The 23,716-nt window shown below is 54.9% G+C and overlaps 1 protein-coding gene across 1 annotated transcript in view; it reads right to left on the reverse strand.

Moving 5' to 3' along the window:
- Positions 1 to 11,403: 11,403 nt before the first annotated feature.
- LOC144950367 (palmitoyltransferase ZDHHC9-like) overlaps positions 11,404 to 23,716 on the reverse strand; it is an 84,510-nt gene continuing 72,197 nt past the window's right edge. The window contains exons 9-10 of the mRNA XM_078880481.1: positions 12,786 to 13,157; positions 11,404 to 12,645 (exon numbers count right to left, since the gene is read on the reverse strand). Coding sequence (XP_078736607.1) covers positions 12,424 to 12,645; positions 12,786 to 13,157 — 594 coding nt within the window. The 3' untranslated portion in view covers positions 11,404 to 12,423. The remainder of the gene's footprint in view (positions 12,646 to 12,785; positions 13,158 to 23,716) is intronic.

Genomic DNA, 23,716 nt, shown 5'->3' on the forward strand with positions numbered 1-23,716 from the left:
TTTTGTTCGGCCGGATCGAGGGGGCTAAACGGGCGCGGCACGGGCTAGAGAAGAGATGGAGTGATGTGGTACAGGAGGACGTGGAGCTGAGTGGACTTGCCGATGACTGGTACCAGCGGTGTCAAGATCGGCCTCTGTGGAGGAGGCTCGTGAAGGACGCTACTGGGCAGTTGGAGGCAGTCGCCCTCCAACAACAACGGAGGGCGGAGGAGCGACGCTCACAACAACGAGCGGAGCGACGGGTGGCTAAAGCACAGCAAGTTGGTACAGTAGGGGGCACAGGTGGTGCATCAGCCAGTCATCTCGGTCATCTCGGTCAGTCGACCCGTGGCACCTGGGTCTGCCCCGTGACCTCCTGCCAGCGGGCGTTCGACACTTCACGTGGCCTCAAGGTGCACATGGCCTGGCACAAGCGTCGTGGTGACGTCACCGCCACTTAGTGGCGAATGGCGGTTGTTGTTGTTGTTGTTGTGTGTCAGTGAGAGTGTGTCAGTGTTAGTGTGTCATTGTGTGTGTGTGTCAGTGTGAGTGTCAGTGTGTGTGTCAGTGTGAGTGTGTCAGTGTGTCAGTGAGTGTGTCAGTGTGTGTCAGCGTGTATCAGTCAGCGTGTGTGTGGCAGTGTGTGTGTCAGTGTGAGTGTGTGGGGGGGGGGAGCTGGTAGTGTAGTGGTTAGCGCGCTGCGCTACGAACCTGGCGACCCGAGTTCGATTCCCGCTCACGGCCAACACCAGTGACTAATATTTGAACCGGTCCCGGGCCTCCCCTAGGTCGACTCAGCCTCAAATGAGTACGTGGTGCAGTGTGTATACATCGCCACCAAGGGGAGACAAAGGCGGTCGGGCGCGGTGCTGGCCCACCCCATCGTGTGCCGTACCGGCCTTCGTAAGTGCTCGCTAACAGCACTTGTCCCATGAGTCCGTCAAGGCTATACGGGGGATCTTTGTCTTTGTATTCCACGTGACGTAGAAACATGACGATGTGGACCTTGACTTGTTTACAAAGACAAAGACTCCCCACACCGCTTTAGCCTCAACAGACTGTCGGGGCAAGTTCTGTTAGCGAGCACCAATGCAGACCGGAACATATTGTGTGATTGTGTGTGTGTGTCTTAAGTGTTTTGTGTCCTCTGGCGAGGAGTGGTGCACAGTGGTTCGCTAACAGCGCCACGAACCCAGCCACCAAATCCCGGGCCTCCCCTAGGTCGACTCGGCCTCAAGTGAGTACCCTGGTGCGGTGTGTCAACATCGCCACTGGGGAGACAAAGGCGGCCGGGCGTGGTGCTGGCCACCCCACCACTTCGTGTGTCGTGCCGGCCTTAATAGGTGCTCGCTAACAGCACTTGCCCCAACAGTGTAAGGCTATTGTATCGGGTACCCGGTTGCGACAGAGGTCGCAACCGGGTACCCGATACCCGTACCCTACCCGATACCCGGCTACCCGTACCCGGCCGTTTGCGACCCTGGTGCGGCCGGGTACGGGTAGGCCGTGAGTCACTTGTGAGTAGCCGTTTGTCACTCATTTCGGGTAGGGTACGGGTACGGGTAGGGAACGGGTACCCGTACCCGGCCGGGTATGGGTAACGGGTACCAATTTGCGACCCTGGTGCGGCCGGGTACGGGTAAGGAATCAAAACCCCGTTTGCGACCCCTGGTGTGAGATGAAGTCCATCGCTGCCGACTCGAGGCTAAAAACGCGTCGCTGAAACGAGCTCTGCAAGACGACGACACGACAGCGACTCGCTTGCTCTCGATCTCCTTCTGGGCTCCCACGTGGCAACCTCATTGCCACGCGGACGTGGGTCGGCCTCCACGACTCGAGAGATGTCCTCGCCGCCTCGAAAAACAAGAACAGAAGATATCGTTTTGTTCTTTCGGTAAAGTCACGTAGATAGAAAATAAAATAAATAAATATATTTTTTATAGAAAAGCAAAAAACCGACGACGTTTTTTGCCTCTGTTTTAAATTTAATTTTAATTTTCTATCTACGTGACTTTACCGAAAGAACCAAAGAATATGGTTTCCTGCAGTCACGAAAGTTTTAAGTCAAAGGAACAGAAGACAAAAAAAATCTCTCTCCAAGAACACGACCAGAGTGGCTCCGTTTCAACACAAACACACACGCACACACCACACGCACACACCATACACGCACACACACACACCGCACATACACACACACACACTCCGCACACACACACGCCGCACACACGCACACACGCACGCACATAAGAATGTGCAACTCAGCGTGAGATGACAACACGCCAACAAGAGGGGGGTGGTGGAGAGAGCGAGGTGGTGGTGGTGGGGGCGAGGTGGTGATGGGGGCGGGGTGGTGGTGAGGGCGAGGTGGTGGTGGGGGCGAGGTGGTGATGGGGGCGGGGTGGTGGTGAGGGCGAGGTGGTGGTGGTGGGGGCGAGGTGGTGGTGAGGGCGAGGTGGTGGTGGGGGCGAGGTGGTGGTCAGGGCGAGGTGGTGGTGAGGGCGAGGTGGTGGTCAGGGCGAGGTGGTGGTGAGGGCGAGGTGGTGGTGAGGTGGTGGTGAGGGCGAGGTGGTGGTGGTGGGGGCGAGGTGGTGGTGGTGAGGGCGAGGTGGTGGTGAGGGCGAGGTGGTGGTGAGGGCGAGGTGGTGGTCAGGGCGAGGTGGTGGTGAAGGCGAGGTGGTGGTGAGGGCGAGGTGGTGGTGGGGGCGAGGTGGTGGTCAGGGCGAGGTGGTGGTGAAGGCGAGGTGGTGTTGGTGGGGGCGAGGTGGTGGTAGTGAGGGCGAGGTGGTGGTGGGGGCGAGGTGGTGGTAGTGAGGGCGAGGTGGTGGTGAGGGCGAGGTGGTGGTGAGGGCGAGGTGGTGGTGAGGGCGAGGTGGTGGTGGGGGCGAGGTGGTGGTCAGGGCGAGGTGGTGGTGAGGGCGAGGTGGTGGTCAGGGCGAGGTGGTGGTGAGGGCGAGGTGGTGGTGAGGTGGTGGTGAGGGCGAGGTGGTGGTGGTGGGGGCGAGGTGGTGGTGGTGAGGGCGAGGTGGTGGTGAGGGCGAGGTGGTGGTGAGGGCGAGGTGGTGGTCAGGGCGAGGTGGTGGTGAAGGCGAGGTGGTGGTGAGGGCGAGGTGGTGGTGGGGGCAAGGTGGTAGTGAGGGCGAGGTGGTGGTGGGGGCGAGGTGGTGGTGAGGGCGAGGTGGTGGTGAGGGCGAGGTGGTGGTGAGGGCGAGGTGGTGGTAAGGGCCAGGTGGTGGTGGTGAGGGCGAGGTGGTGGTGGGGGCGAGGTGGTGGTGAGGGCGAGGTGGTGGTAAGGGCCAGGTGGTGGTGGTGGGGGCGAGGTGGTGGTGGTGAGGGCGAGGTGGTGGTGGGGGCGAGGTGGTGGTGGGGGCGAGGTGGTGGTCAGGGCGAGGTGGTGGTGAAGGCGAGGTGGTGGTGGTGGGGGCGAGGTGGTGGTAGTGAGGGCGAGGTGGTGGTGGGGGCGAGGTGGTGGTAGTGAGGGCGAGGTGGTGGTGAGGGCGAGGTCGTGGTGAGGGCGAGGTGGTGGGGGCGAGGTGGTGGTGGTGAGGGCGAGGTGGTGGTGAGGGCGAGGTGGTGGTGGGGGTGAGGTGGTGGTGAGGGCGAGGTGGTGGTGGGGGCGAGGTGGTGGTGGTGGCGAGGGCGAGGTGGTGGGGGCGAGGTGGTGGTGGTGGGGGCCGGTGAGACGGACTCTTTCATCACTCAATGAGCCCCGTGGGTGCCGCTGTCAAAAGTGAACGCGTGCCTCTTGCTTGCTGCTCAATCGCATGGCTTGTGGTCTGGGGGGTGGGGTGGAGGGGAGGGGTGTGGGGGGGTGTGGAGGGGGGCTGGGTGGCACCACAACGATAAATGAAATGCCCCGGGGAAATTCCCAACTCAGCGTGGCCCCCTTCAGCATCTTGCTGGCTGTGGTGGCGATGGTGACGATGATGTAGGTGGTCGACACGCTCAGGCTCACAATTGCTACGAGGTGATCGTCGTCAACATAATTAAGTTGTTATTATAATTAAAGAAAGTGTCGTGATTACATTTGGAAAAAAATTTGATAATCGAATTCATCATTGATATTAATGATCAATTTCATCATCAAATTCTTCATCATATTCACGCTCATCGTGAAATTCATCGTTGTAGTCAATGTACAATTAATTGTTTCTTTCGGTAAAGTCGCGTAGGTGAATATAATATAATACAATAAAAATAATAAAATAAAGTGAAAACAACTACATTTTATCGAAAGAACCAAAGAGTATGGATCTTTGCAGTCACGAAAACTTCAAATTTAGAATACCATTAATTCATCGTTATTATTTTTCGAATCGATGACCAACAAAATTCACAAACGTCAAGTTCGTCACCACCAAAGCCAGCATTCGTCATTAAACGCACCAACACCACCACCATCACCACCAACACCACCATCAACACCACCAACAACACCACCACCAACACCACCACCATCACCACCATCATCACCAACAACACCATCACCAACACCATCACCAACACCAACCCCACCACCACCATCATCATCATCATCACCACCACCACCACCACCAACACCACCACCACCACCAACACCACCACCATCACCACCATCATCATCACCACCACCAACACCACCACCACCATCAACACCACCAACACCACCACCAACACCACCAACATCACCGCCATCACCATCACCACCATCACCACCATCACCACCATCACCACCATCACCACCACCATCACCACCACCACCGAAACACGGCACCATTATCCCCGCAGGAGAGTCGCCCCACACTTCGCAGGAGGAAGTCAATGAGCGAACGACCTCGTGGCAGCCCTGGGCCCTGCCACGGCAATGTGGAATTTCCACCCCCCCCCCCCCCCAAATCTGGACTTTCATCAGCGCGGCGACACCACAAAGTCGAGCGCTTCAGTCAGAAGCGTCGCCCTCGTATCACTCCTCGCGGTGTGTTTGTTTTCATTCATTTACAACTCCCTAAAGTTGAACAAGTCGAATTTCGATTTAAAGCTTTCGTGACTGCAGGGATTCATCTTCTTGGTTCTTTCGGTAAAGTCACGTAGAAGGGAAATAATAAAATAATAAAAATAAAACATCATAAAATTTCGATTTAAAGCTTTCGTGACTGCAGGGATTCATCTTCTTGGTTCTTTCGGTAAAGTCACGTAGAAGGGAAGTATTAAAATAATAAAAATAAAACATTATTTTATTATGTTTTATTTTTATTATTTTATTACTTCCCTTCTACGTGACTTTACCGAAAAGGGAAATATTAAAATAATAAAAATAAAAATTATTTTATTGTTTTATTTTTATTATTTTATTACTTCCCTTCTACGTGACTTTACCGAAAGAACCAAGAAGTTGAACAAGTCGCTCAAAAAATACAATAACCGAAGCATAACGCGTCAACGATCGGAACCGGCTTCGGTTTCAGCTCGGTTAATAACAAACGGCGAAGTGCTCCGTAATGCACGTACTGCCATGTTGAACTTCTTTCGCACCATACACAGCCAACAGTGCCAATCGGAGGTGCGTGGCGTGTTTTCTGTCGGGGTCTTAACGAACACAAAGCAAAATTTCGATTTAAAGCTTTCGTGACTGCAGGGATTCATCTTCTTGGTTCTTTCGGTAAAGTCACGTAGAATGGAAATAATAAAATAAAACATTAAACTATTCTCACGACGTTTCGGCTGCTTGCGTTGTGGCCGAAACGTTGTGAGAATTATTTTATTATGTTTTATTTCATTATTTTATTACTTCCATTCTACGTGACTTTACCGAAAGAACCAAGAAGATGAACACAAAGCTGCCTAGGGATGGCTTTATCGTTGTGGGGGAGGCGTTGGATAATTTCAGCCTTCATAGAAATAAGACATCGTGTGCGATGATGTCAGTGATCAACAGCGCACTTGACACGGCACAACGTGGGTCAAGGGCCTTCCTTCATCCAGCAATGAATCGACAAAGTTGCGCCAACGATCATTGCGATAATATTTGTGGGTTTTTTTTATTTAGTAACAATTACAGCGGCCGGAGGTAGCAGCGTACATATCTGATGCCACCTTCGGAGAGAGAGAGAGAGAGAGCGAACACTTTTTTTCACTGCCTGTGGGAATTCAATCCTTTTCCAGGCTGGAGAGAGACGAGAGAGAGAGAGGAGAGAGAGAGGGAGGAGGCGACAGAGGGAGAGAAAAAATGAACTCGTCGGGTGAAATCTCGGCCCCGTGCCTCGCCTGCAAAGTGGCGAGTTCCGACGACGCCTACGATCCACTGGTTATTCGATGGGCAGTGTGCATCAGAAGCAATGGAATAAAGTAACCCATTAATATTTACACCCCACACACACACACACCAGCACTATCCAGCACGGGTGTGGGCTTTGTGTTTCTTTTCCCACTGGCGGTTTGCCGGAAACCAAACCGTGCTTGGCAAGAAGATCAGCTTTGAAGTTTGCTCGGGGTGGGTGGGGTGGGTGGGGTGGGGTGGGGTGGGGTGGGTGGGGTGGGGCCAAGCAGCGCCACCCAGGCAAGGGGTGGGGGAGGAAGGGGGGGGTCGAATGACGTATTTTATTGCGTGTGACGTCAGCTGGCAAGCAGCGAGGACACGCGAGCCGCGTCCTCGTTCATTGCACGTGACGTCAGCGGCACGGGCTCGGCTCGGTTTCTGCAGTGGAGTGGAAAAAGACCACACACACGAGCTGGCACGGCTCAGCACGGCCCCGGCATGGTTCGGTTATGCAGTGGGGGGGGGGGGGGAGGTCTTTAAGATTTACAATCTGAAACTAACGAATGGCTCGTTTTGACACGTAGGAGGGTTTCCCAACCAATAGCATACCTAATAGAGGCGTTTGGGTGAGATCGCGTGGATATCGTTGTGTCGTTAAACCCGCCACCACCCGACACAGCCACTTGGTAAGCCGTCACGTGACAAACCTCACCAATTGGCTGCCAGATAGCAGGTTTGACGACAGTTACGATATCTAACTCCCATCCCGCCAAAAAAACCACAGCCCTCTATTATGAATAACGAATGGATCCACCATAGGATCAACACAAAAGAACACTTCCATAATAACAACAACAACGTTGTCCTTTGTAGATCCAAGAACACTTCAGCAAGCCTCAAGACACATTTCCAAGAGGCCCCCCCACCTGCCGCTTCGGGGCAGGGATGTTTGGTCAATTCCATCCTGCCACGATCCACCTACACCCCCCCACCCCCCACTTCCGAAGAGTACAGATTTCACAGACGCGTGGAATTATCATTGAGATAGCAAAAGATGGGGGGGGGAGGGGAGGGGGTGGGACCCACGTGGGATGAGAGAACTTAGGGCCCCATTCATTGAGTCGGTACGCATGGAGGGGGGAGTGGGGGGGGTTGACCCAAATGCGTAGCTTGCGTATGGGGGGGTCTACTGACAATGTACACATAGGAAACGGGGGGGGGGGGTAAAGCCTCGATAATAATTTGTCTACATCGGCCTACAAATGAGTTAGTTAGTCCGGCGGTGGACTATCCGTTTGCTTAAACACGTTAATATTATTGATCCTGGATCGTTTCTGCGTGGATTAAATATCGGCCGTTCTATAGGATTCGGAGGGGGAGTGCGTCAAGCGTACGTACGCTGGTAGGGTAGGGGGTGTAAAAAGTCCGCGTGAGTACAGGGAGGGGGAGAGGGGTCAGGTTTTGAAAGATTTGTGCGTACCTACTCAATGTATGGCCCCTTAGAACGGCTTAAGGATCTCGTTTAAACTGTCGAGAAATTAAGCGGGGGAAGGGGGCCAGGACACGTACGAAATTGGGAACGGCGACCCGATGGTTCAAGGGGAATGACGGAGACGGAGCGTTGAAGTCGCCTCGCTTGAAGGTGCTGGGACGGAGCGGATTAATTTACATCGCGAGAGGCCTGGGGGGGGGGTCCTTTCTCTTTCTCTTCACCCAGCGGTGGATCGAACATGACCGATGGATCACCGATGAGGCTGCCAAAACGAGCGGCATGAGCAGGGAGCGCAACGAAAGAGGAGCGAGCGGTGTGGGGTGTGCGATCCCGGGTACATGTCTCCAATCGACACGCGCGATGCCATTTTTACAATGGATAAACAAAACGGTAAATAACAACAAAAACAAAAACGACAGCAGCAACAAACACGTGCGTGGGTTCAAGTGACAAAGTGGAACAAGCACCAACGCGGAACCCAAGTATTGTTGTTGTTATTATTATATATATACACACTCATGTACAGGTGTCTGGGGTCAATGTACACTTGCGGGAGGGTGTCACTCTGGGCTGAATATTTAAAGACGTTTCTCATGGCTTCGAGTGTGTGCATCGAGTCCAATCTCATCCAATGGGCCTCTTCATCTTCATCACCTTGCGCGGGTGGCCGAAACCGGGGTGGAGGAAATCTTAAATCACCCCCCCCCCCAACTCCCCCCCCCCCACTATCCACCACGACCCCCCCCCCCCACCCCTACCAACTCCACCACCTCTGTCCACCCAGAGGCGGAATCGGCAGAGTAAGAGACAAATGCGTCGCGGTTGGGAGCGGGTTCTAACGCCAACACTTTTTCTAAATCCTGTATATTAAGTTCGCTTGCTTGCTTGCTTAGGACCATGCAAATCTTTCGGTCGTTTTTTAACCCACTTCCCGTGATCCAATCGAGCTGACATTTTGCACACAGACTCGTTGTGCGTGACAATTAATTTTCGTGAAAATAAATTTCCAAAATTTTACACTTTTTAGGACAAAAATAAATTATATTTAATTACCAATTGCTTAATGGTGGCATGCAATCATCTGACCCATAGGTGGCAGCCATCTCAAGCCAGAGGACGAGAGGACTCTAGCCGCCACGCATATAAAGGATTTATAGTGAAAAACGTTGTTTTTACTGGTTATACTTATTGTTCATCCGAAGAAGCGTGGCCGCTGCGGAAGAGTAGGCCAAGCACACGTCCGACTTGGCATCGGCTCCGCTGAGCTTCCGTGCGGGCGAGGCGCTCAAAGTTGCGGAGGGGTTCTCTCCCCCCCACCCCCACCGCCCCTTTCAACCCGTCGTCTTGTGCGAGACAGATTATCGCGCGATGAAACATGACAATTATTCGAATAATAATCAATAGAAGGTGGCTACAACCGGTGGCGATTTATATACAGTGCCGAGTAATCTCAGTTAACCAATCAAATGCATCGGTTCGCTCATCGACCTTGGTCGACTCATCGGCGGCCGACACAAAAACACATTTTCCGTTGCCTCGCCGTTCACCATGTGGGGTAATAATGATGATGATGATTCTAGATTTGAAGCTTTCGTGACTGCAAGGATTCATACTCTTAGTTCACGACGTCGTGATTTTATTATTTTATTTTTTAAATGAAATTAAAATTAATCAAAATAAAATAATAAAATCACGACGTCGTGATTTTTTTATTTTATTTTTGATTAATTTTAATTTCATTTTTTACCTACGTGACTTTACCAAAAGAACTAAGAGAATGATGATGATGATATAAAAATCAAGAACGCCAATAACAATAATCAGATGTGGATTCCAACCGGCGGCAGGTAGTCGTTTTCGCCACCAGCCACCAACCGCCGCGTGAGAAGATTTACGTGGGCAGCCGTCGAGGCCACGTGACCACCACACGACGCGGCGTGACGTCACAGTGGCAGGCCGCGTCACACGTCGAGCCCAGGGGTCGGTTGGTGGCGGTTGCTCTCCACTCAAGATGGCCCCCTGCTGCTTGGATGTGGAAATGACATTTAAATCGACCGACTCAAATCGCTTCTCGCTGGACCGCAGAATTGCAGAAGATCCAATCGGCCTCAACGCTGACCCACGTCCTCAACGCCTTTTCACCTCCACTCACAAGACAAGGCTCTCCATGACCCTGGTGAGGTCAGCATAGGCGCGGCGACTTGGCAGAAGCCATTCCGCGCGAGTCTACGGCGGGGAGCTCGAACCGGAGTGTTCTTATTTAAAAAAAACGAATCGTCAGCGATACTTCGGAGTAGAAAAAAAAAACAGGAGATTCGTACCGAGACTGTAACATCTCCTCGGAGGCGTCGCGTCGTCTTCCCTAAAAGTTCCCGACGACGCGACGAGGGATCGCGGAGAACGCCCAAGAAGGGCGGCGCGGCAATCGTTCCGGCGTTTTGTCGATGCGTTCCGACTGACCCAGCGGGTCCCCGCCGCGTCCGTCGCTCCCCAAGAGCGCGCGTGTGCCGCTTGGGTGGACGAATGCTTGCGGGCGGTGGCGGCAACCGTGGCAGCACGGAGCGAGCCGGGGGGGGGGGGGGGGGGGGGTGGGTCAAAAACAACTCCAGATGACCACGAGCGCCGTCGCAAGCACGGGCAGCACCCTCCCGCACGGACACCGTCATCAGCAGCGTCCCTCGGTGGATCCGTCCGCGCCGTCTCTCTCTTCCTCTTTGTGCGGGTGGGCGGTGATGGAGGGGGTGGGGGGGGGTGTTGTGCGAATATTAAAATCCACAGTTAGATTAATTTTTTCGTGTCGGCGCTAACAAGCGCCTCTAGACTCGTGAATTTACCCCGGGGCGTGCGGTTGTCCGAGAGTTTTGTTGTTGTTGCTGTTGTTGTTGCTTCAACAGGGAGCTGTTGCCGCCAAACATCTCCAGAGTCCTCTTCTCTTTGCCCCCCAGGTTTTCTCCGTCGTTGGTAGAAAATGTTCAGCGAGAGAGCGAGTTCGCGTGGGGCCGGGGGGAGGGGGATGGGGGAGGCAGTGGGGGGTGAAGGGGGGCGGGGAGGGGGGGGAATTTGACAACGCAGCGCTGCCAATCGTCGACCGGGGTCCGGTTTCTCTCCATGCGTGTTTGTGTGTGTGTGTGTGCGTGCGTGCGTGCGTGTGCGTGCGTGCGTGTGCGTGTTTGTGTGTGTAAGCGTGTTTGTGTGTGTGTGTGTGCGTTTGTGTGTGTAAGCGTGTTAGTGCGCGCGTGTGTGTAAGCGTGTGTGCGTGTTTGTGTGTTTGTGTGTGTGCGTGTTTGTGTGTGTGTAAGCGTGTTAGTGTGTGTAAGCGTGTTTGTGTGTGTAAGCATGTGTGTGCGTGTAAGCGTGTGTGGTGGTGGTCGTGGCGACAAGTGTCCACCGGGGGAGCAAAGGGGGATCTCAAAGGGGATCTCAGAGGGGATCTCAAAGGGGATCTCAAAGGGGATCTCCCTGCGATTAATACAGAAGAGAACAAACGGCCGATCGCAAACCTGGGCCGTGTAAAAAAAAAGCCACCGTAGAGGCAGCCGTCACGTGTGTTGTAAACAGCAGCAGCTGTGCGACACGTACGAGGAACGACAATGAAGACCACCTTGTTTATACATTTCCGAGACGTTTTTTTTGTCCGCTTGCCACGGACACGTCCTCAAGTGGAGAAGTGCGGCCGGGATTTTTTTTTTGTCCGTCGCCATCGTCGTCGTCGTTTTTTTCCCCCCCTTTAACCTGCGCGGAGACGCGGGTCGCAGAAGCAGCATCTCTCTTGACCCCTTCTCCTCGGCGCGTGTTCAAGTCGACGGGGCCGTTTTCAATCTCCCTCTCTCGCACAGCGCGCGCTCGCACGCCCATCGACGCGGAACGCACCGGGGTGGCTAGTGTGGGGGACGACGAGGATTGGATGGGGAGGGGAGGGGATGGGATGGGGAGGGGATGAGGAGGGGATGAGGAGGGGATGAGGAGGGGATGGGGAGGGGATGAGGAGGGGATGAGGAGGGGATGAGGAGGGGATGAGGAGGGGATGGGGAGGGGATGAGGAGGGGATGAGGAGGGGATGAGGAGGGGATGAGGAGGGGATGGGATGGGGAGGGGATGAGGAGGGGATGAGGAGGGGATGAGGAGGGGATGAGAGGGGAGGACGACGGCAGGGAGAGAGATTCGGACGACGGGGAGAGGACACCGAGGATGGGAAAAGCCACGAAACAAAAAGGGACAAAGCGAGCGCGGGGATGAGACGCGGGGATGAGACGCGGGGATGAGACGCGGGGATGAGAGGGGGAGGGACAGACACGGGGTACGAGCGAACGAGGGGACGGAGCAAGGCTCCAGACGAGACAACGGTGGAGGAGGCAGACAACGAAGGGTGCTAGGAATGACGGCAGGACACGGAGAGCACGGGGACAACAAGGATGAGAGACAAGGGGGCGCGAGCGAACGAGACGTGACGAGGGCACGGGGGGGGGCAAGGGATGGGGCAAGAGTGGACCGGGCAAAATGAGATGACAGGGACATTCACAAACACTCTGACAGCATCGCAGACGGACACAGGAGCGGCGTCTGGGAAGGAGGGGGGGGGGGCGAGCGCGTACACACACAGGAGCGTGACGTCACGCCCCTCCCGTGACGTCACGCCCCTCCCGTGACGTCACGCCCCTCCCGTGACGTCAAGCCGAGCGGAGGGAGCGCTCGCCCCCCCCCGCCCCCCCCCCACAGGTCACACCGAGCTGAGCTTGACGAGCCCACGGGCGGACACCTCCTGCAGCATCTCGTGCGTCGCCGGGTTGAGGGTGTGCACCGTGTGGCTGTGGTGCACCACCATGGGGCTCATGGGCATCGCCACCAGGCCCGGGGGCAGGGGCCGCCGGCCCCCGGCGTCGCCCCGCCGCCGCCCCCCCCCCGCGTCCCCCTCCCCCTCCTCGTCCCCCTCCTCCCCCTCGTCCTCCCCGTCCTCCTCCTCCTCGTCGTCGTCGTCGATCATCGGGAACTTCATCGACTCCTCGAGGCGCAGGCGACGCGACGCCGTCCTCGCCGGCCGCTCGGCCTTCCGCGACGCGGGCGGGCCGGACGCGCCGTCGCCCGACCCCGGCTCCCCCCCCCGGCTTCCTCGCCGGGTCGGCCCCCCCCCCCCGCCGACGACGCCGCGGCCGCCGAGGGGTCGGACGGGGCGGGCGGGGCGACCGAGGCCGGCGCGGCGTCGGCCGGGTTCCCGGCGCCCGCGGGCGCGTAGGCCATCTCCTCCTCCATGGAGCCCACGGTGGCGCAGAGCGCCAGCCCCGCAGGGGCGCGGCCCGCCGAGGAAGCGCGGCGGCGCGGCTCCCTGACGCCGGCGCCGCCGCTTCCCTTGCCGACGGCGCCCGGCGCGGCCCCCTTGTGGTCCATCTGCAGCAGCGGGGTGGCGGCCGCCTGGAACATCAGCTTGCTGTTCTGGAGGCACTGGTCTTGGTCGCACTGCGGCGCCGACGGTGAGGGCCAGACGAGGGGGGGAGGGGTGGTAAAGGGGGTGGCCGTGGGAAGTGGGGGGCGGGGGGGGAGGGGTGGTAAAGGGGGTGGCCGTGGGGAGTGGGGGGCGGGGGGGGGGAACCCGTGGGAGTGGTCGTACCAGCGGCGGCAGGGTAGGTAGATGGGGGGGGGGGCGGCAGTCGAAGGGCATTATGGGAAGTAATTGTGTGAGGGGGGCCAGGGGAGGAGGGATGAGGATACCACACGATGGAGGAAGCGAGGAACGCGCACGCAGGAAATGATTGAAAATAACGGACGTTTGAAAAAAAAGAAATGAAGGAGTCAGGACGAGGAGGATGAGGGAGGAGGGAGGATGACAACAAGGGGGGCGAGAGCGTTAGAGAGTGCAGACGCAGCGGCACGAGTCGACACACGGGAGCGTCACTTCTGAGCGGCGGCGGCGGGGGGGGGTTAGTCATTGCCGAGACGAAAGTTTACCGTGTCCCACCCCCCCCCCCCCCGTAACTTCACGCCGATAAATCCCGGCCCGCAACCGGCCCTTCACGCCGCGCTCGTTTTGTCTCAGCTTGGCCATGTTGACAACGCCGTGATTTGCATCTTGGATTAGTGTCACAGTATTGACTCCCTCACCCACCCCACCCTCCCCCCCAACTCCCCCTGTCTCCTCCTCCTCTCTCTGCAAGCTTACCATCGTCGTTTTCTCATTATCCGGCCAGATTTATTAAGCTTTGCGTGCGTGGGGTTCGGGTTTTTTTTTTAGCCGGCGCATGTACGGGCAAAGTCTTCCAGGATATCCTGCGATAAAGGGAGGGGGGAGGGGGGTGTGGGGGTGTGGGGGGCAACCGAGAAACAATTCGTCGTTTTCCACCAAAATTTTCTGGCAAGAAATAACTCGCCCGGCACGCTCGCCCCGCGTCAGATCGAGCAGACGCTACGATGCGGGGGGGGGGGGCAACGAGAGCGTGGTGACGGACACCCACCCCCACTCTCGCGCGCCGCGTCACCTTCGTGGGTGCTGCCTGGCCTCGGCAAGGTAAGGTAAAAGTGTAAAAACAACGAGCCTACCTTTACCCTACCTTTTACCTTACCACAATACAATCACTCTACCCTTGCCTTTTACCCTTTAGCAGGTAAGGTAAAAAGCAACGAGCCTACCTTTTACCCTACCCTTTACCTTACCACAATACAATCACTCTACCCTTGCCTTTTACCCTTTAGCAGGTAAGGTAAAAAGCGACGAGCCTACCTTAACCCTACCTTTGACCTTACCACAATACAATCACTCTACCCTACCTTTTACCCTTTAGCAGGTAAGGTAAAAAACAACGAGCCTACCTTTACCCTTACCCCTTGGCATGTCGACAACTTTACCCTTTACCTTTACCCTTTTACCCGGTAAAAAGGGTACAATTACCTTACCTTGCCGAGGCCTAGGTGCTGCTACTCGCTTTGTATTTTGGCGGGGGGGGCTGCCACCCCACGATGCCGAATCTAAACGGGCTGCACCCCCACCCCCCCCCCCGCCCCCAAACTATCAGAATATTTATTTCGACTGGAGGAATCCGATGAGCGATAAAGCTCTTTTTCGGAGATGTCCAATAGGGCGCGGGTCAAAGCGTTAACACAAACGAAAGGTAAAACAATCACCGAAACAAAACTATTTTTCACATCTTACCAGATAAAGCCCACCGAGCTATTCGCTATGCTTCAGAAGCGACCCTGGCCACAGAATGATGGCTCTACGAAGCGGCTAATCGCGTGGACCATTAATAGCAGCCAAATAAATCTGAACAATCTCACCAACGAGACGAAACTCGCATCAGCTCCTCATTATTGTCGGGAGGGAGTCTCCGTTAATTGCGGCATTGCTCCGCCAAGCGTCGTTGTTGTTGGGCATCGATGAGATCAATACGCGGGGCGGAGAGCGGAGCGGACCATTAAACAAACACGCGAGCACACCAACGCAGCCGCCATTCGCCACGAAGCGACGGTGACGTCACCACGGCGCCGGTGCCAGGACAGGTGCACTTTTGAGGCCACTTCACGTGGTCTCGCACACACGCACACGCACGACGCCACAATCTCAGCGAGCTTCGCTGAGATTGTAACGAACCCACCCCCCCCCACCGGGCACAATACATTTTTGGTTGCTGGGATAGTTTTAATAGCAACGAGCGCTTTAGGTTTGAAACAAGGTGCGTAACGGAGAAACCCGACGCACGCAAGGGAATCGGCACCGTGGTGGCTAGGAAATGTTAACTACCTCGCCCGGTACACAGGAGGTCATGGGTTCAAATCCGACCCCGACGCTTGTTCTATATTTGGAGTTTGAGCCTCTCTCTATCCACGCGGCCGCGTGGATTTTTTTCTCTCTCCGCATTCGGAAACCACATCGCCACGCGTGTGGAGGATTCGGCTGCTAGAAATTTCCACGCGACGAAGACGATGAGCCACCTGGCTCAGCGATCAGTTGCGATCGCCAGGAGGTCGCTTCGAACCACACAGCTCAGTGGGGCCACACACGCCTGCTAAATTAAAACAGTTTCATACTTTAGTTTCGTGCACTCGGGAGGTGGGGTCGCTCACGCACACGCGGTTTCACGATCCCGCTTGCCGTACTGCCCCGAGGCCTCTCTCGGCCGCACGCCACGCGGAGGAGAACGTGGTTCGAGCGTGCACGGGGGAAACGCCAGCGACACACAACGCACGGGGTTCATCGGCGATCGGTCCAGAGCGAGCGTGCGTCGGTCGTCCGCCGCGTGAGCGACGCGCAACGCGGAGCGAGCCCGGCCCTCGCCCAGCGCGGGAACATCGCAGACGAGAGGCACACGCGGTACGACGAGCCAGTGCGATCGTCGTGTGGATGAACGTCATCTCGCTCTCTCTGGGCACTGCCGTCTTGGCAACTTCATGGTCGGGAAACAAATGCGAGTGCAAAAACAATACTACTGCACAACACGAAGCAAATGCGTTCCTAACACCGTGGATTAACGTGATCTCGCGCTCGCCCTCTGTGCACTGTGGTCTGAGCAAACTCAGCGAGCCGAGTTCGATTCCCGCTCACGGCCAACATCGGTGACGGTTATCTGAACCGGTCCTGGGCCACCCCTAGGTTGACTCAGCCTCAAATGAGTACCTGGTGTGGTGGTAAAAACATCGCCACTGGGGAGACAAAGGCGGCTGGGCGTGGTGTTGGCCACCCACCCCCTCGTGTGCCGTGCCGGCCTTCATAGGTGCTACTCGCTAACAGCACTTGCCCCAACAGTCTGTTAAGGCTACACGGGGTGATCTGGCTTTTTTGTGTGTGCGTTAGGGTCACGGCCACTGTGTGTGTGCGTGTGTGTGCACCCAAAATCGTGTTTGCTTTTGTGACCCCCAGAGCACAAGACGTGTGTGTGTGTGTTATTTCAGCTTTAAGTAAACGTTGAAAATAAACTAGGGTCCCCCCGTTTGTCCCCCACAGTGGAACCAACACCTCTGGCGCAATGTCTCCACGCTCCACACGGAGTTGCTTGGTAAGCGCTCGTATCTCCAGTGGCATCCCTGAGCCCACTGGTGGAAATTCCACATTACCATGGCGGGGGTGTGGGGGACAGTCTCTCTCCCAATAGGACGATGAGTGTTGACTTTGCGCCCAAAGTGGTACTTGCTTTATTGACGCCCGTCTTACGGTGATGATGCATGATAATTGGCTCATTTGACCCTTAAGCGGGGTTGATATACGGTGATGATGCATGATAATGGGCTCATTTGACCCTTAAGCGGGGTTGATATACGGTGATGATGCATGATAATGGGCTAATTTGACCCTTAAGCGGGCGGGGTTGATAGGTCGTGACCCTTCCGATTGCGAGTCAAGTCACGTGACCACAGAAGTGCTTGGGGCAGTTGCCGTCCTTGAATATGATGCCGAACCAATCATGGGAGCAGCAACGGCGACAACAAATACGCGAATGAAAATTTTTTTTTTGTTTAAAAACCATCGACGATGAAATTATAATAAAAGCAAAAAACGACAACTTAAAAAAAAACCTCTTAAATCAAAGAACATTTAATGAATTTGTACAGTAAAATAACAACAATGGCCGCAACAAACAAAACACGAAATGATCACGAAGAAATTAAAACGTTTGAAGGCGCGCTGATCAACGTGGGGATTATAAAAACCGCAGCGACTCAAACTCGCGGGGGGGGGGTCCATAACTTCCGGACGACGCGACTCACGATCACCCCCCCCCCCGCTCCCTGCAACAACAACAACAAAAACGCCTCGATAGCTTCAAGCTAAGGCAAACCGGGCATGCGTTTTTGTTTAACCGGCAGCCCAAAAATAGAGTACACGCACGAATAATGCGACGCTTAAACAACAAGTCAATAAAAATTTAGCTTCGGATTTCGTTGCAGAGAAAGAAATCCCTTGATCGTCGCCAGAATTAATTTTCAGCCCCTCCACATTATTGTAAATTCTGGCTTATCGCAAAACATTTGAGTCACACAGACGACGCTAACAAAAACAAAAAAACACACGCAAGCCAGCCCACCGCTGCCAATTTATCCGATTACAAATAGCTTTAAATAATGCCTTCTCTTGTATCGTACGTGACGTTTAAGGCACTGCATGCAAATATAAAATTTGTATTTTAAATATATACCGTATATTAAAACACAGAAATATTCATCGCTGTTGCAACTCGTAGTGTGTGGGGTTTAGCGGCTGTTTGACAAATTCATGAGTACATACCTCTAACTTTGAGCGGTTGCTCACAGCTTGCAATCATCAGCCTTGATCTATTATTAATCGGCTCTTAAAAGAAGACTTCAGTCAAGGACGTATAAAAGGAATGTATTTCCCAAAAGGTTGGACACAATCGGGGCGAGCGGACCCACCACGAAGTTTCCGGGCCGCACACCCGAGGGCATGTAACCACGAAACGCGCAACCTCCCCCCCCCCCCCCAGTTTCACTCTCGGTTTGGCACGAAAACGCATTTCCAGGAATGACGATGAAACGAAGAAGAGCAACCGGCCACGCTGCGTGGCTAACGGCAGAAGTGAACGCTTCCACCCCCCGCCCGCCCGCTCCGACGAAGCAACGTGTACGTCGGTTGTTCTCACGATTCCGTTCCGGTGTGCGGAACGCGACCAGAAGAAAAAAAATAACTTTATCGGTACACCGAGGGCTCCCACAAGGCCATGGGGGGTGAGGAGGGGGGGAGCGTGTGGCAGAGCTTTGGCGCCGGCTATCGTAGAGTCGATCGCGTCGCTACGGTTCACCGCGGTGAGTAACGACGCCTTTATAAAAACAGCGACGCTGCTGCTGCTGCTTCGCCTCTCGAAATAAAATGAACGCCTAGCGGCCTCGCGCGTTCCGAGATTCGGCGGCTTACGGGGGGGGGGGGGGGGGGGGGAACGGCCCACACCCTGCCAACTCGCAGACGTTTCGGAACGGGCAAAGGAGTTCACACGATCGAGTGGTGCGTGCCGAACGGGAACTGACGATTGTCAAGGTGAACAGAGGTGGCCAGCGGACTTCGCCGGCATGGACGCAGAGAAAATAACGACGATCAGCAATCAAGCGCCGCGCGCGCGTGGCTTACGAAGAAATTACAACGATCGCTCCCCGCCGACACCCCTCCAAATACGCGTGCACATCTACACAATCGTCATTTTACAAAATAATAAAACTAAGTGTGTCTCTCTCGCTCTCTGCCAGCTCGCCTCCAGTTTACTACAGCCCTGAGCCAGTGGTGGAAATTCCACATTCCTATGGTGGTGGAGTGAGGGGGGGGGGCAGGGGGGTATGGGGGCGAGTGCATTTGCAAGACGACCACTGCAGGGAAATTTGCTTAAGGTTTAATAATTATTATAAGCTCTTCGTGCGCGCGAAGGGTTTCTATGCAGTCTGTACATACACTTGCGTAGCTACCACGTGCATCCTAAGATGCGTGGAGTGCAAACGTACGGTGCGCAACAGCAGTGCCACGAGCGTTGCTCCCATATGCAGAGCGAGCGGCAGAGGTCGCAAACGGGTTTTGATTCCTTACCCGATACCCGGCCGCACCAGGGTCGCAAACGGGTACTCGTACCCTACCCGTACCCTACCCGTACCCGGCCGGGTATCGGGTACAGGTATCGGGTACCCGATTGCGACCTCTGGGATGAAGCCATGTTGCAGGAGCGGGTGGGTTGATTCTAGGAACTCGAATTGTGAGAAGAGACAAGACGTTGGGAAATGAGTGACAAACGGTGACTCACCAGTGACTCACGGCCTACCCGTACCCGTACCCGGCCGCACCAGGGTCGCAAACGGCTACTTGTACCCGACCGGGTACGGGTAGCCGGGTATCGGGTAGGGTACGGGTATCGGGTACCCGGTTGCGACCTCTGGCGAGCGGGTCACGTGCTCCCCCCCCCTCCTCCCACTCCAACAATGTGCGGATCAAAAAACGTCACCGAAATGGATCTCGGAGATAGCTCTGCGACCCGCACTTCCACGGGACGTTCCTCCGACGGGAAAGGGGCCACGAGGTGACGCCAACAACGCGGTTTGTGATCAAACCTCACGTGCTTCGTGCGCTCCGAACACTCGAACAGGCGTTGTCCCCGCGACGCGCGTTTAACAGGTGAAAGAGTTTACACCATTGGAACCTCATTTGCCAGTAAAAAATATGATAATCGGTTTTTTACCCTTCTATCTGGCAACAAAACTGACACCTTTTTTACAAGGAGTCATTTTTGCATAGACCGCAATACCTGCAGTCATAATGCAAACAAAAAACACAACTCTGATAATGTATGCACTGTCCTTGAAGTTGATTGGTCCACACCCGAGACAGCTTTCCTTAGAGCCTAGTCTCACATGGTGTTGGACCAGATGACACCAAATGGCGCACAACACAAAGACAATGCACCATCAGAGTATGAGAGCTCGGGGTAAAGCATTTACACCATTTGAACCTCATTTGCCAGTAGCAAAATATGATAATTGTTTTTTTACCCTTCTATCTGGCAACAAAACTGACACCTTTTTTTTACAAGGAGTCATGTTTGCATAGACCACAATACCTGCAGCCATAATGCAAACAATTATCAGGTTAAAGAGTTTTGAGTTCACCGTTTCGGGGTGGGGTGGGGGAACAGCTTTTCAGCTACGTTGGGTGTACACGTTCCATTTTGGGACAAGGGTAGGTTTTAGAATTACCACGCGCAGGAAAATAGACAGTCGATTCAGCCTTCACAACAAGGAACATTTCATAACTTCCGCCAATTTTTTCGAGCTTTTCTGAGCGTCCGTAGGATTCGTAGCGATGTGTGAATGACGACTAACACAGCCCGTGTCGCATACAGGAGAGCTGAATCATCTCTGGCACAGGATAGTTTGCAAAAGCGCAAAATAATTACAAAATATAACTACACACCTTGTATATATATATAAAGGCCAGACGTACGATTCAATAATCATCTTACAACCGCCCCCACAAAATAATAATAACCTCAGTAAACAGCAGCAAGTTAAGTCTCATTTTAGTGGTTTAAATATTTGTACATTACGACGATTTCCTTACAAAATGACGCGCTTGCAGAAACGTAACAACAACAACAATAAGCCCCGAAGAAATGTTTCCGTGGGGAAAATAAACCCCGGCGATAATAAAAACATTGTACCCGCCGCCCCCCGCTTCGCCAAACAACGGCCGCTAACGGAGATCTCTGCCGATTCTCCCTTTGCTGCTGCTCCGACTTCACCGGTACCGGGGCTCCCACAAGGCCACGCGGGGAGGGCGTGTGGCACAGTTTTGGCGCCGGCTACGGTAGAGCGGCGGCGGTCGCGTCGCTACGGTTCTCCGCGGCGAGCAACGACGACTTTTTAAAAACAACGGCGCTGCTTCTGCTGCTGCTGCTGCGCCGTTTGCGAGTTGCGAGATTCGGCAGTGAACGTGACGACCACCCTCCACCGCCACCCTTGCAACTTGCCAGATGTCTCAGAACGGGTACAGGGGGGGTGAATGACCGTCACCACGGCGGTACTGATTGAACCTCTTCCGCCATGCCGAATGTCCGCTGCGCGATGAGATAGGACCGCCGTGGAATTTATAAACATTTTAATCACCCGTTTTGTGAGTGGGGGGGGGGGGGGGGGCAGGTTCCGTTGACTCCTACAACTCGCGTTAAACGAACCGTGTTTGGTTAGTTTTACTTTTCGCTAAGTTTTGCAGGGTGTGCGTTAACCAAGGTACAGCTTGAGACGTCAGCTTTCGTCCTTTCTGACGGGAGCGAGAAAAATCTAAACCAAGGGCGTGCCTCATTTTAAAACAAATGCCGCTTAAACAAAACATTGATCCACAAGACCCACCGGCTGGGTCTGTGGCCTAAAGCTTTCCACAGTGAAAGAGTGCGCATTGCTTCTAACCTCACCAGAGCAGCCAAATAGTCTGGGAGGCCACAAGGAGAGCCGGGAGGCTCAACCAGGCCACGAGGAGAGACGGGAGGGTCAACCAGGTCACAAGGAGAGACGGGAGGGTCAACCAGGCCACAAGGAGAGACGGGAGGGTCAACCAGGCCACAAGGAGAGCCGGGAGGGTCAACCAGGCCACAAGGAGAGACAGGAGGGTCAACCAGGCCACAAGGAGAGTCGGGAGGGTCAACCAGGTCACAAGGAGAGTCGGGAGGCTCAACCAGGTCACAAGGAGAGCCGGGAGGGTCAACCAGGTCACAAGGAGAGACAGGAGGCTCAACCAGGCCACAAGGAGAGACAGGAGGCTCAACCAGGTCACAAGGAGAGTCGGGAGGCTCAACCAGGTCACAAGGAGAGCCGGGAGGGTCAACCAGGTCACAAGGAGAGACAGGAGGCTCAACCAGGTCACAAGGAGAGTCGGGAGGCTCAACCAGGCCACAAGGAGAGACAGGAGGCTCAACCAGGCCACAAGGAGAGCCGGGAGGGTCAACCAGGTCACAAGGAGAGCCGGGAGGCTCAACCAGGCCACAAGGAGAGACAGGAGGCTCAACCAGGTCACAAGGAGAGACAGGAGGCTCAACCAGGCCACAAGGAGAGCCGGGAGGGTCAACCAGGTCACAAGGAGAGCCGGGAGGCTCAACCAGGCCACAAGGAGAGACAGGAGGCTCAACCAGGCCACAAGGAGAGACAGGAGGCTCAACCAGGCCACAAGGAGAGCCGGGAGGGTCAACCAGGTCACAAGGAGAGACAGGAGGCTCAACCAGGTCACAAGGAGAGACAGGAGGCTCAACCAGGCCACAAGGAGAGCCGGGAGGGTCAACCAGGTCACAAGGAGAGCCGGGAGGCTCAACCAGGCCACAAGGAGAGACAGGAGGCTCAACCAGGCCACAAGGAGAGACAGGAGGCTCAACCAGGTCACAAGGAGGGACAGGAGGCTCAACCAAGCCACAAGGAGAGCCGGGAGGGTCAACCAGGTCACAAGGAGAGCCGGGAGGGTCAACCAGGCCACAAGGAGAGCCGGGAGGCTCAACCAGGCCACAAGGAGAGACAGGAGGCTCAACCAGGCCACAAGGAGAGCCGGGAGGGTCAACCAGGTCACAAGGAGAGCCGGGAGGCTCAACCAGGCCACAAGGAGAGCCGGGAGGCTCAACCAGGCCACAAGGAGAGACAGGAGGCTCAACCAGGCCACAAGGAGAGCCGGGAGGCTCAACCAGGCCACAAGGAGAGTCGGGCGGCTCAACGAGCCCCTCCCCCCTCCCGCCTTTGCACCTGATTGGCTCATAAGTGATGACATCACGTTTATCCCCCGCCCTATTTAAGACCGAAACAGGAGGAGGGTTTCTCTAGAACTCTGTGGCTGCCACCCGATGATGCTGGCGGTTGTTGTTGTAATTACTGGCAAAACGTCACGGTAATCGAATTGTAAATGTTGTCGTGGGTTTATACTCTCCAACACACAACCGGTGTTGCTGTACTCGTAACGAATTGGCACGTTCTGTTTACGTGACAAACCTTGCAATTTGGCTGGCGGCGGGTTTAACGACACATTCATATTTACGCGATCTAATCCAAAAACCTCTGTTACGGACGATATTGGTCGTGAAAGCCTACGACGTGTTAAACTACCCGCAACGTGAGAGTTGTTTTATTATGTTTTATTTTTATTATTTTATTACTTCCCTTCTACGTGACTTTACCGAAAAAACCAAGAAGATGAATACCCGCAACGTGTATTGGAGGCTTAAAGCTCTGACTGACATAACACCTACACGGTGTCAATGAGAAGAAAGTTATTATAAAACGCCATAAACATTTTCACAACTGCTTCATTCGGGGGGGGGACACGCGGACAAGCCTCGTCTTAAACCTGTCTGCCCCCAGCCAAACCGCAACGTTTGGTAGCTTCATTATTCCCCGAATGCATCACTTCAACGCTTTTACGTGTTACACACGCAAGATGTGGCAGCCGCGGGTAATATTTCAAACTTAAAAGGCTCGCCCGTTGCAAGAGCCACGCTCGTGAAACCCGACAGGAGAGTGGTGGTAGCCACGGTGTGTAATCAACGAGAGCGCTGCTCGAAGCAACAACCCCC

This window comes from Lampetra fluviatilis, chromosome 57 (genome assembly GCF_964198595.1).
Source record: "Lampetra fluviatilis chromosome 57, kcLamFluv1.1, whole genome shotgun sequence".
Classification (NCBI taxonomy): domain Eukaryota; kingdom Metazoa; phylum Chordata; class Hyperoartia; order Petromyzontiformes; family Petromyzontidae; genus Lampetra; species Lampetra fluviatilis.